General features: G+C 41.1%; 1 protein-coding gene across 4 annotated transcripts in view; it reads left to right on the top strand.

The window, feature by feature from the left end:
* The window catches only part of scn8aa (sodium channel, voltage gated, type VIII, alpha subunit a), a 75,154-nt gene that overhangs the window by 24,561 nt on the left and 37,308 nt on the right, over positions 1 to 13,285 (top strand). For 2 of the 4 annotated variants that reach the window (XM_036532573.1, XM_036532571.1), the window contains exons 6-12: positions 1,207 to 1,298; positions 4,657 to 4,878; positions 5,253 to 5,316; positions 5,740 to 5,881; positions 8,778 to 8,984; positions 9,225 to 9,512; positions 11,167 to 11,448. In XM_036532573.1, the coding sequence (XP_036388466.1) occupies positions 1,207 to 1,298; positions 4,657 to 4,878; positions 5,253 to 5,316; positions 5,740 to 5,881; positions 8,778 to 8,984; positions 9,225 to 9,512; positions 11,167 to 11,448 (1,297 nt within the window). Of the gene's footprint in view, positions 1 to 923; positions 1,016 to 1,206; positions 1,299 to 4,656; positions 4,879 to 5,252; positions 5,317 to 5,739; positions 5,882 to 8,777; positions 8,985 to 9,224; positions 9,513 to 11,166; positions 11,449 to 13,285 lie in introns of all 4 variants that reach the window. The other 2 variants (XM_036532574.1, XM_036532572.1) reach the window with 1 other exon arrangement.

Raw genomic sequence — 13,285 nt, 5'->3', positions numbered from 1 at the left:
CCAGGATCGGAAGTCGGGACGGGCAGAGTCGGGAACCAGGTAGGCGAATGGCGTAGAATGGGTCCAAGTCGGCAGGCAGAAACGAAGTCGGGAATCAGGCAGGCGACGGCAACAGCGAAAGACTCAAGGGAACTAAATGCGGGGACGAGACAGGAGGAACTCACTGAAACGAACTAGCAACAAGACAGAGACACGCAGGGAAGATATAGGGCAGAGGTAACGAGGCAATGGGATGCAGGTGAGCAGGCAGGCAGGTGCCGGTAATGAGGGGATCAGGTGGGCGTGGACCAGGCAGGGAGCGGGGCGGGGCTGGAACACAAGGGAAACAAAAACACAGGTACAGGGAAAACAAAAACACAGCGGCTTAAGGGGGCGGAGCCCTGACATGTTTGACATGACTGTTCTCAGCATGTATATACCTATTGCCATTTTACATTGTCCACCATCTTGTTAAAGAAATTGGTGACTTTCAATCTCTCCTAATTGGCTGGGCTTGGCAGTGCTTCAGGAGCAACACTGTGAAGGAAAAATGGAATGGAAGAAGGAACCTAACCCTGCCAGATTTTTAGTTCCTGGTTCCTGGTTCCTGGTTTTGATAGTAGAAAAAGTTCTCCACAGGTCCCAGAGGCCCCCATCATTGAAAATCAAGATGATATGGATATTAGGATCAGGGTCAGGTAATGGGATGTGGTATGGAGTGAAGATTATGTGATTGGGTTCCATTCTGAAATGTGTCTGTTGTTAATAATTATAATAATAATAGTAAATTGTAATTATTTTCCATTATTAAAAAACTCTTTCAACATAGCATTTATTATTCACAATTTACAGAGATTATTTGATTAGATTTGAGGAAACAAAGAGTGACATCTGTAATGTATGCATTAATAAAGATTACCTGTAACTCTGGTTTGATTCTGCAGGTATATAACAGAGTTTGTAAACCTAGGCAATGTGTCAGCTCTTCGCACGTTCAGGGTGTTGAGGGCTTTGAAAACTATTTCTGTAATTCCAGGTAAGAGAGCACAGGGGGGAGGGGGAGAGGGGTTGGTGTTACTGTACGTAGGTGTGTTTTTTTTTTCGTTTTCTGTTTCCTTTCCTCCATGGACAGGCTCTGTGAGTGACGTTCCCCTCCTGGTGGGTGTCGTAGTGCTGTTGTGTGTGTTTTTGTCATTGGTGTTTGTGTGTGATCCTCCCTTATTTCAGATATATCACAGAGTTTGTGGACCTGGGCAATGTGTCTGCGTTGAGAACGTTCAGAGTTCTCCGGGCATTGAAAACTATCTCTGTCATTCCAGGTGAGACCCAGTTTAAACACTAAGGCTGAGCTGTTTATTTATTTTTCCAACTATAATTATTTTCAAATGTTTTTTCCTGGAATAATCATTTATATTATTTTTTCTCCAAATTATCAAAAATGGTACTAATACATTTTTGATAGGCTTTGCAGTCTACTGTCAATCTCATTGCCTTATAATGTGTCCGAACTCCCTACCACCCCAAAGTAGACATTCATTATAAATGTACATTGTGTCCAAACTGAATTGCTCCTGAAGTTTTGACAGAATGCTGTAAAATGCTTATAGCAAAGATAGAGAAGCCCCATCACTCAAAAAACTGTGTGTTCATTTTGCATCAGTAAAGCTGTGCTGGTAGCTAGTCATACCTGAAAAATGTGAAGAGGAAACAGTTAACAGCAATCAAAAATTCAAAGTTAACTGTTTTAAACACTATGGTAGGGAGAAGAACTCTCTGTAGAACACATCCCCTTTTTCAGAAAGAGATCGGATCTTAATTCTGCTCTGACGTTATTTCCAGATCTGACTCAGTCCTTTCCTTTGATGTTGAAAATTTCTTTTAGATTTTCACCTGCATTTTTAGTCAGAATGGGTGTGGCTCCACCATGACAGAAATATGGATGACTGACTTTGGTGACAAGAATGTGGGGGCAGTGTGTCATGTAGGAAGAGAGGTGTATCACAGTATGTTTGCCTCTCATTTTTGGCATAGCCTAATTTAAACCCCATGTATTGCAAAAGAAAAAAATGAAAATTAGTTTTACCTCTTCATCTTTTATAGAGAAAGATAAAGGTATGAGAAGTAGGCATTAGCAAAGTGAGAACTATAGCCCTGGGAGGGTTTGGCTTTTGCGTGTTGCTCTCCAGTTGCAAAATGGCACACCATTTAGTAAGATCCCTGGGAATGTGCCTATTATTTATTTATAAAGACTGCCAAGCCTAGTGTGTGAACTTTATGCTGCATGATGCCTCTCAAGTCACTTGCTATTAGCTTACTAAGAGCTTGGCTGACAGATTTCTTTGAATTTTTATTTTGATTTTATTTTTATTATTCAGTTTTCTTGAAATTGATTTGTTTTACATTTTTTTTATTTGGTTTGTAATCATTTTCAAGAAGGTCATAAAAAGCATCCTGCCTGGAAATAAAACAAACAGAGAAAATGAAAAAATAAAATATTTGCACATACAGTAAGGTCCGTAATGAAGGTTTGGTTTCTAAAAATGCAAATTTTGGGATTGAAGGGGGAGCGGCCTCCTGAGACTCAGCCAGTTGTCAACTCAAGCAGCCATGTTTTTTTTTCTTCCATTTCATATTTTACAAAACTGGATGGATGAACAAAGGATGATTTGCTGTAGAGGTTTCACAGTAAAAAGAAATCACAGTAAAAGTTATTGAAACAATGTTTAGATGCACCAGCTGTAGCCTTTTATTTAACTTGACCTCTAATGTTAAAATCTATTATAAACTATGTCCCCTTGATGACAGACAAGTAGGCAGGCAGACAGAGTGGGACAGGGATATCCTATAGTCATTTTTGCAAAATGCAGTTTCCTTGGAGCACAAATAAACAATTTCAGAATTGTTATATTATTGTCTTATGTACTGACCTCTAGGACCACAATATTTAGATTTTGTATGTGACAGATTTACCATTTTATGGGATGCTGGGCCCTGATGTGCAAGCACATTTTGGGATGTGTAAAAGTGAAATGTGGATTATGCTGATTTTTGAAGATGTCTGGATCCCATTACAGACACTGTGTTTAATTGTACAGAGCATTGAAGGCTGTGTGTGGCCTGCTTCACCTAGACCTTTTACCACATTTAAATTTTGTGGGCAGCATCAAGCTTCAATAAAGATTAAAATTTGGAAAAGCCTGGTATACTAATGGTGCATACATACCAACAGATCTGAGTGGGGGTCATCATGCCTACTTTCAGACCTTTTAGCATGGAGTGTAGGTGTTCCCTTAGCCTTTTTTCTGTAATCAACATGTCAGTAAGGATTGGGGTATGGGGGAGCTTGTAATTACAGTACATCACAAAAAAGGAAAAAGCCTGATTGGCACTGATAATGAATATTTCTCTTCAGCCTTGGCGTTTAAATGACTTGCATGCGACTTCCATCCCCTGCCTGCCCTCCTGCCCCTTGGTCCTTTAGTTTTGCTCGTTGTCGTGCTGCGTGCTGAGTTCATTTACTGATGGATGTCTGGTTTTACCTGTTTCTGGGAGTCCCCTCACATTGTCACACAGTTTTGACACTGACTGCAGTGTGCAGATCTGAGACTTCCAGCTTCAGCTGACTGCTTCAAGTCCAGAAAGTAAACCTGGAAGTATTTTTTCTTTGTGGGTTTCAGAGTTTAACGTTCACCCTTTGCACGCCATCCAGCCACAGGAGGCTACATCTGCAAAGCTGTTCTCCGGCACTTTGTGATAAATGTGGTTTTAATTGCATGTAATAAATGCATTTCCCATTGTCGAAAGACTGGGTTTATAGGAGGTTCTCACACAACTGCAGTGCAGATTTATATTCCTCATAAATGATTTATATTAATTAGTTTTGCAACATATTAGTACAGAATTGAACAAATGATTCATATTAATTTATTGTGAGAGCTGACTCAACTAAATGAAGAAAAGTCCTCGTCTTTTTTACTAGCTTCAACATGTGTCTATAAACATTTCATCACATAGGACTTGTAGCAGGTTATGGTAACTGTCAGTACCTTGGTTATACCTATATGGCTGTACAAGGTATACAGTGCCTGTAATTCAGTCTATGCCAGAAGCAGTCAGTGTCCAACTGCTCTGAAACATAAGTGGGGTGATTCTTAAATTCTGTTTGTTCTCTCTGTATTAGAAAGACTTTAATTTACAATTATATGCTGTCTGAGATTCTTTGAAATGTATTGACTTGCTACATACAATGATACTCTCGGATGCCCTGTACCTTGACTTTGTACTCATGAATCGGAATCAGTCAACAATCCTATTTTGAAACTAATCTTACCAAGGGATTTACAGGTTTTGTTGCTAAATCTTTATTGGTATTGTAACAATAGTTGTATGCGTTTGTGTGTGAGAGTGTGATGGGTCTTCTCTTCGACTTAGTCAAAACTCACATCTTATGCCACACTGTAGTGTGCATTGAGCCTGAGACACTGATAAAAGAAGGACACAGCCGTAGTCTGTAAGGCTGGGCTGCAGACATATACAATATCCTCTTTGCTGGTATCCGTAAAAGCAAATTCCAGTTGAAAATACCCAGAGACTTCTACAGGTCTTCTCCTTGGAGTGCTGGCACTCTGACGACTGTCTACGGCTCCCTGTATGTGTGTGTGTATCACTGCCCCACAGGCCTAAAGACCATTGTGGGCGCCTTGATCCAGTCTGTGAAGAAGCTGTCAGACGTGATGATCCTCACCGTCTTCTGCCTCAGTGTCTTCGCTCTGATTGGCCTGCAGCTCTTTATGGGCAACCTGCGGCAGAAATGCGTCATATGGCCCATCAACGCCACGGACAACTACCTGAGCAATGGCAGCAGAGGATTCAATTGGGATGACTACATCATGAATGAGAGTGAGTTTGCATTCTCAGTGCAATGCTGGCCATACTCAAAACAAAAGCCTCAGCTCTTTTCCAGTGCTTTCCAGGAGTATGTCTTGACCACCCTGTCCTTGAGTGAGGAAGCCATTTTATGGCTTTTCCATGGTTGATTCTGTGTTGATTCTGTACTTTTCATATTCCTTCTTCAAATAATTACACTGTTGAGCTCGTTGCGAGAATGCAGTTTAGAAAATGTAGCATGTATACCAAAAATATGTGGATTGAGTTGATTGATTGACTGATAAAATGCTAGTAGTAGCTATTGAAAATAGCAGGCCTAGTGACTCAAGCTTTTTAACTGAACACACCAAAGGGTTTCTGAAGAGCTTTGTTTGTTTTGTTTTTAGCCAATTTCTACTTTATCCCTGGACAACTGGATGCTCTCTTGTGCGGAAACAGCTCTGACTCTGGGTGAGTTTTCCATGCCACTACACTGCTACCACAGCATTTCTTTTTCCCACTGCGTACCTTTAGAGGAACAGCAAAACTGGTTTTGTCAATGTATGTAAACCCTGCGAAAGTGTATCAAATGCAGCAAAGAATAAAATGTTAGCCATCCTCAACCAGCAAATGCAAATGATGGTCAGCCAAAGAAGAGCACTGAAAGTGTGAAGGAAGAGGCACATGTTAGCATATTAAATAAGTACAATGTCTGGTGGGTATTTGTTACCCATTTAAATCTGCTAAACTCCCCCATTGATATTAGATTTTGTGGGATAAAAAGCCTTTAAAACAAAGTTCCACTTGAAATAATGCTCTCAGTCCAATGGAATAATAAGTAATCCTGGGATGTGTGTGTGCGCCCCCCCCCCCCCCCCCCCCCCCCACACACAGTCGCTGCCCAGAGGGGTACACCTGTATGAAGGCTGGCAGGAATCCCAACTACGGCTACACCAGCTTCGACAGCTTTGGCTGGGCCTTCCTAGCTCTCTTCCGCCTCATGACCCAGGACTTCTGGGAGAACCTGTATCAGCTGGTAAGAGCCTTTGCTAGGCCCACAAGTCTGTGTCTTGGCACCCCACCAGGCTTTTCCAGATATGTTTTTGGAAGAGAATAGAAATGCACCAGATATCATCCACAGGAAATAGGGAGATAGTAGGAATAATGATAAAAATGTGATAGGAGTGCTGTTGAAAATTAAAATGAAAATGAAATTAAATATTTTTTGTTTCCATTATATGAAGCTATATTAAATTGGGCATGAATTAAATTGCAACACTGATGATACAAACATGCTTTGGCTTAGTTGTTATGTAACATTACAGAATTTCTGTTGTTTCTGTTTTTTTTTAATCACTATTGACCCCACTGCTCATTCCCAAAAAAGAAAGCACTGATGGTTACCTGGTGGACAGTACAATAAACTCCAATCATGCACTGATGGTTAAAGCTCTTTCTTCTGGCACAAGAAAGATATATTTTAAAATTGTGAACAGGATTATTTCATATTGTTGATGGTTTCATTAAAAAAAGGGTTCATTTTATGACATATTTTGCTGTTCATCTCAGGACACACCATTTGGCTTCACATTCTGCTTTGCCCTATTAAACATGCTAGAAAAGATGACTTTGTTGTATCTGTAGCAGATTGGAAGAAGGGATTAAATATTTGCCTGTGTATTATAGTATGGGCAGTCTGGGAGAAGTGAAAGGACTCTGGCTGGGGAGTAGTTTTCAGGAGGTGTCGTATTAAGGACGATGTCTTAAAAAGTGTTTTGAAGCATCAGCTTAGCCTGATATTGCGATAGGAAATTTTATCTGCTTCCTCCAACTTAAAAATGTTTTTTTTTTTTTTTACTCTTTAGTGTTTTGTATTTTCACAACAGACCACTGATGGAGGTGGTGTATTCAGAATGTGGTTTTTTTGAAACAAGTTTGGAAGAAACAGTGGAATGTCATATGTGTTAGGGGTGGAACAATCCTGAACTTTTCACAGAAAACCTTCAAAATATTATTTAGGTGCATGTACATTTACAGAGAGAGAATGTGTGTTTGTGTGTGTGTCTGTGTGTGTGAATATCAATGTTTGGGTGTATGGTAGCTGTGTTTTGTGTGTGAGATGTGGGTGAAGGTGTGGGTGTTCCATGGCTGCTTATGTTTTTTCTTTGCTCTTGGTGTGTCATAGTGCATTGTATCCAGAATTCCTCCTGAGCACTGCATGTAAACCATATCCATAATTGATGTGTGTGTCCAAGTGAATTGCCTAGAAGTCCCAGTGAAGCCAGCCCACGCTGCTCTGTGCATACCCCCCAATTCTTAATGGGAGACCAGGGGAGGGAACAGAAAAATATTCTGTGGGAACCTGCTCTAGCAGAGGTCAGATGGTTGACTCTGGCAGGGTGAATCTGAGTTGCTTTGCTGTGATGGTGGAACAGCTTAATGTGGTGCAACCCCAATCAATTAGAAGTGAAGTATGGATTTTAACCTTGAAAAGGGGGAATAAAGCTCTAGGACCATATATTCTAGAAGGTCTCACTAAAGCAAACCTTTAAATGATGTTCTTTTTAGCAGACATTGACTTAAGCAATTGAAAAGCCAAATGCATTTTTGGAACATTAGTGGCTTATTTGTAAATATTGAAATGAATCTTCCTATATATATATTATAATATATATTGTGACCAGGGATTCAGGCACATTAGTCCTATACAAATGAGACATCACAAATGTGAAATTTTAAAAAACCCACTTTTACATAAATTTTGTTGTTTTCTGACATCATTGGTTGATTTTATTGATAAATGCACGTCTAGTCCTTGGCCCCAAATTCCCCTGATGGGAAAACATGTGACTGAAGCATAGCCAGTATAGTGGAGTTGCACATAGTCGAGTAAATAGTACCTTCTAATAGGCATGATTATCTATTTTAAACATAGCTAGAGAAACAAAACAAGTCACTAACTATATAAACTTAGCTACCTTAATAGCTGTAGAATTTGGATTTAATTATGCTGTTTTGTAACATGCAGAGCTCTCCGTATCCAAATGTTAAAAATGTTATACTTTAATTTTAATAGCATTACACAGAGCAAAGTTCACGTGTAAGGGATTTTATTTCTGAAAAGTCACATTTGTTTACGCTTTTTTTAGTCAGTCCACCTTTGACTGATCCACCACCAGATTCACAACTGACAAGACACACCCTGTAGTGCTTTATGAGGTGTGTGTGTGTGTGTGTGTGTGTGTGTGTGTGTATGTATGTGTGTGTCTCATACATACCCTGTTCTCTGACACAGTACATAATTAGCCTTTAAAATATACATTAGACACATTTGCGTAAGCTACTGAAAGAACCATTATTTTTAATTTTTATAGAAAATATTTGAATATTCAATAAATTGTGTTGGAACCTGTTTTCTTTTGGCACAAACAAGCTGTGAATACTGGTGCCATTCAGTGGCTAAATGTATGTGCTATGCATGTGAAAGTAGGTCATGAGGGAGAAATTGTAGGCTAAATGTATTGAATTTCACATGCTAGAAACATTCACATGTGCTTTTAATATAGCTGACACGTTGATTGTTTGTAAACTGCTCAACCCTAGTCTCTTACCTCAAATACACGTTCCCTCTTATTGGAAATATTTATTGGGTGATATTTATAGGTCTGCATGACATGTGGGTATATGCTGAACTACAGTATTCTAATCGCATTCACCACATCAAGATATTATTTTACTTTAGTGGGGTTGTTCAGTGTGCTTTCTTTCCACTGCAAGAGTAGAGCCCACCAATAGCAGGACTAGATTGTGCCCTTCTGTCAGAATACCATTTCAGGAGTGTTTTGGGCCAATTTTGGGGAACATTAAGCATGATTAACAAAATAAAACCAAAAAGTTTAGTGATATTTTGTTCCACACTCCTTGTGCTGTAGACGCTGAGGGCAGCAGGGAAGACCTACATGATCTTCTTTGTGTTGGTGATCTTCGTGGGCTCCTTCTACCTGGTGAACCTGATCCTGGCTGTGGTGGCCATGGCTTACGAGGAGCAGAACCAGGCCACCATGGAGGAGGCTGAGCAGAAAGAGGCAGAGTTCAAAGCCATGCTGGAGCAGCTGAAGAAACAGCAGGAAGAAGCCCAGGTCTGCCTGTCTACATTGCTCCTTTCCTTGCCTGGTCTTCCATTATGCACTCATTTTTGTCATCTGACATCATCAGAGTGCATATTTGGTATGTGCATCTGTGCTTTCCTGAATGTCACATGCCTCCTTCCTTGTAATTTTGCTCCTGAAGCTGGAGATGTCAGCAGGTCTGGGAGTTTCTGTTTGTTGATCCTCTCTTTCTGTGCTACTCACATTCCCATAACTTCCTTGTGATTCCAGGCAGCTGCCATGGCGACCTCAGCGGGCACCGTATCGGAGGACCCGGTGGAGGACGATGGCGGGGGCCACATGTCCTGCAGCTCTTCTGAAATGTCCAAGCTGAGCTCTAAGAGTGCCAAGGAGCGACGGAACCGTAAGAAGAAATGGCGGCAGAAGGAGCAGTCTCGGGGCGAGGAGAAGGGAGACAGTGAGAAGTTTGTCAAGTCTGAGTCTGACGACGGCAGTAAGAGGAGCAGGTTCCGCTTCCCTGACAACCGCCTGGGCAGGAAACCCTCCCTTATGAACCAGGTGGGAATCTGCTCAATTCAGAAAGGCTGCTGTCCTGAACTGGTTGAGAGTCCATTCAGACAGGTAGTTCTCCATCAGGAACCAGATGATAGTCCAGTATAGCATGGAGAACTTAAAGCGTAAACCAGGTGCAACTAGAGGAGTGGAGACATATATGTAGAGAACAGGGGCTTCAGTCAGTAATCATTCATCCTCATGTTGATCAAAAGTTGATTGTTTTTCTCCTGTTTACCTCTGGTGTCATTTGTTTTCATTTCACTGTTTTCCATAAGTTTCTATCAGACTCCCTTTTTGAAGTCAGGGCACCATTTCAGAGTCTTTTCCAGTTGATGTTTTCTCATTTTTCAGTTTGTTTTGGAAAACTTATTTTGTCCAGTATTTTGTGACAATGCAAGTGGAAGTCTGTGCTAAAATGTATGCATTTGGATTTATCAATTGATGTTATGGACATGAAGTCTCTTCATGTAATTCTTGTTACTCTTATGGTCTAACATACAACCTATATGTACTGCATGAGTGTTTACACCCATCTGATGGAGAATGGAGATGGAGTCCACAACGAAAACAGACAGCTACTTCCTGTCCTTTATATAGGAGGGGAGGCATGCTTTCAGTGCTCAATGTAAATAATTGATGCTGCTTCCATTAATCTTTCACAGCATTCTGAATGCAGTAACATGCCTTTTATTTTCCAGTTTTATTGTCACTCACATCGTATTTCAACAAAATTCTAAATGACAAGATCTTATGTCTTATATTAAGTTTGTTAAACAAGATGTGAAAGCATTACAAGGACTATTTTCTTAGGAATGTCTTCCTGTTTTTTTTAATTTACTGAGACATCTCAGACTTGCAAACCTCCCATAATTTAGATGTTAAATAAACAAAGAATTTATGCATACTGTACATTTCAAAGTTTCATGTCTTTGGGCTGAATAAGGTAGAAAACACATAATTAAGGTCCCTGGTGGCCTAATTACTAAGTTTTCTGAGAAAGTCACATTACTGCTTTAGGGTATAGACATGCCATTGTTTTCAATGTGGCATAAACTGAAACCTGTATTTGCCATACTCTGAGACTGCAGTTGAGGGGAGTAGGCGGTTTGATGTCCTGTGTACAGGTACATTGGTAACTACAGAGGCTTGCATCATGGTGCCCTGGTCACACAGCACAGAATCATTCAGCTCATTTGCTTCCATTGGGTAGGCCCTTGTTTTTTATGCTCTCTGCTCTCAGTAACTGTCCAGCTGCTGCTGCCAAATGTATTATACCGTCTCTGCTCCTGTTCTGTTCCCCTGCAGTGTATTTCTACACACCCATATGCCAGTTCTCTCCTCCTGTCCTGTATAAACATCCATTCTCTTCCCTCCATGTTCTTCTCCCTTACCCTCTGGCCGTCACACACTCTTGCCCTCTCATTCTCACACTTCTCCATTCACTATCCTTCTTTTTCTTTCTGTTTTACTCCCGCTCTCTTCTCTCTCACCCCTTCTCTCTCCTCCTCTGTCATTCCTACATTCTCTCCTTCCCCCCTCTCTTCACCTTTTACTTTTGTTCCCTCTGTTTCCCTAAATCCCTCCCTCCCTCTCTTGTTCTCTTACCTCTTCTATTTCTCTCTCCCTCTCTCTTCCTCCTCTGGTTCCTCCCTCCTAGTCTCTGCTCAGCATCCCGGGTTCACCTTTCCTCTCGCGGCACAACAGCAAGAGCAGCATCTTCAGCTTCAAGGGCCGCTCCAAGGATGTAGGCTCGGAAAACGAGTTTGCTGATGATGAACACAGCACAGTGGAGGAGAGTGAGGAGCGGCGGGGCTCCCTGTTCAGCCCCTACCGCCGCAGCAGCTACAGCGGCTACCACGGCAAGAGGAACAGCACAGTGGACTGCAACGGCGTGGTGTCGCTCATCGGACCAGGGCCCGGTGGACGCCTACTGCCTGAGGTGAAAATAGATAAGGCAGCTACTGACGACAGTGTAAGGAAGTCTATGAGTAGACCATAGGCATGGCAGTCTTTGTCTTCTTCTTTTACTGCTTTTTTCTTCCTTTCTGTTACTCCGTCTTCCTCCTCCTCCTTCTTTTGCAAGTCCCAAGCCACTTCATCTTCTATTCCTCTCTCTCTCTCTCTCTCTCTCTCTCTCTCTCTCTAATGGTCTGTATCAGGCTCAGCACCAGGAGAAAACAAACAAGTACACCAAACGTCATATTCTAATAAATAATATGTGGACATCGAGATATAATGAGACAATTGGGGGTGCACTGGGGTCCATCTGGGGGAGCACCCCTAAGCACCTCCATAGCACTGGCCCTGGTCTGTATGCTGCCTTCCTTCATTATACCAAACAAAGAATGAAAAGAAAGAAAAACAATGATCTTCAGTAAATATTCTGGAATATTTCATGTGTTAATTGATGGAGTTTTACAGTTTTCATTTCTCATTTCTGTTGTTTTTTATTTTTTATTATTTTGGATAGTGTATATATTTTCAGAATTTGTCTGTGAATTGTTTTATAGTCCCTTATTTAAAGTTGATCCTGCCCAGTGTATAATTCCTCATCATGTAATGGGTCCTCTTTGAACCATACTGGAGTAAAAAAACCTATCTAGGGCCCAGTTGCCAAAAAGATGTGTGCTGTAGCCACTGACACAGCTTGTTCTTGTATGTTTCCCTTCTTTCTGAAAAGGAGTAGGAAGTAGTCGGCCATTTTCCTCAGCTCATTCCATGTGTCTTATGGAAGAGGAAGCCCTTCAAACTTTCGCTCATTAGACATAAAATATTCATTCTTGAATGGTCTGTGGCAGAGTACGCTGTTTCCTGATGCTGCAATCCTGAGCCTGACTGAGACTGATAGATTGACCAGACTGATAATAATACTGTCTTTACACTAAAGGCAGTAGAAACAGGTTCAGATGTACTGCAGTGAAAATCACCACTGCCAGTCATAGAAAAAGGTTTTGAGAAGAAACATGCTATAAGTGTAACTAAATGTGTAGAACCTGAACCACGTATACTAAATGGAGTTGAGTTTTCCCATTGAGGCCGTGGTCTAGGAATTTACAAGATAAAGTGGTTTGCACCTCCAGAATTCCCTGCTGGTCCATGCTGCACATAGACCAAGACTGCAAAATATTCACTGATCTTGACAGCCTAATACTGACTAAGTGTGACAGCAAATGACTACTGTGAGTGTAGGGGAGGTGTACAGATTGCTGTCAGAAACATTCCACTAAGACTGACTTAGACTGGAGGGACTGACCAGAACTGAGCAAAACTGACTCTTGTCACTGCATAAGACATCATAGTGTCTCTAGGTCATTTAATTTGTCAGTTTGTTTCACTTCACAAATTCTAAGCCATCAGTTCAGTATATTCCTTATGTAGACTTGCAACAAACAGAACTCTCCTTTTCCTTCTTTCATTTTCTCTTTTCTCTCTCTGTCTTTCACTCTCTCTCTTTTCCCAGATGTTCTGGCTATACACAGACTAACTTTTCTAGTAGCTCTTCTCTCCATCCTAGTTAGCATGGTAGTTTGACATCCTTATACTTCTCTCAATCTGAGTTTTCTGTATTGTATATTTCTAACTCAGCATGGGAAACAGCACTGGTATATGGTATCTTTAATTTTTCTATTTTACTAATTTAATCTGTGCATGTCCATGCATGTAGATTTCAGCGAGCACCCTACCCAGCTGCCTCCTCTTTTGAGTCCCACAGGGTGCATGCAGTTGAGGTTGAGGGTATGGGGCTTTTGGGTCTGATGTGGCCAGGAGTGGAGGAT

Source organism: Megalops cyprinoides, chromosome 7, assembly GCF_013368585.1.
Source record: "Megalops cyprinoides isolate fMegCyp1 chromosome 7, fMegCyp1.pri, whole genome shotgun sequence".
Lineage (NCBI taxonomy): Eukaryota > Metazoa > Chordata > Actinopteri > Elopiformes > Megalopidae > Megalops > Megalops cyprinoides.
The sequence above is the reverse complement of the archived record's forward strand: the minus strand, read 5'-3'. Positions and strand labels throughout refer to the sequence as shown.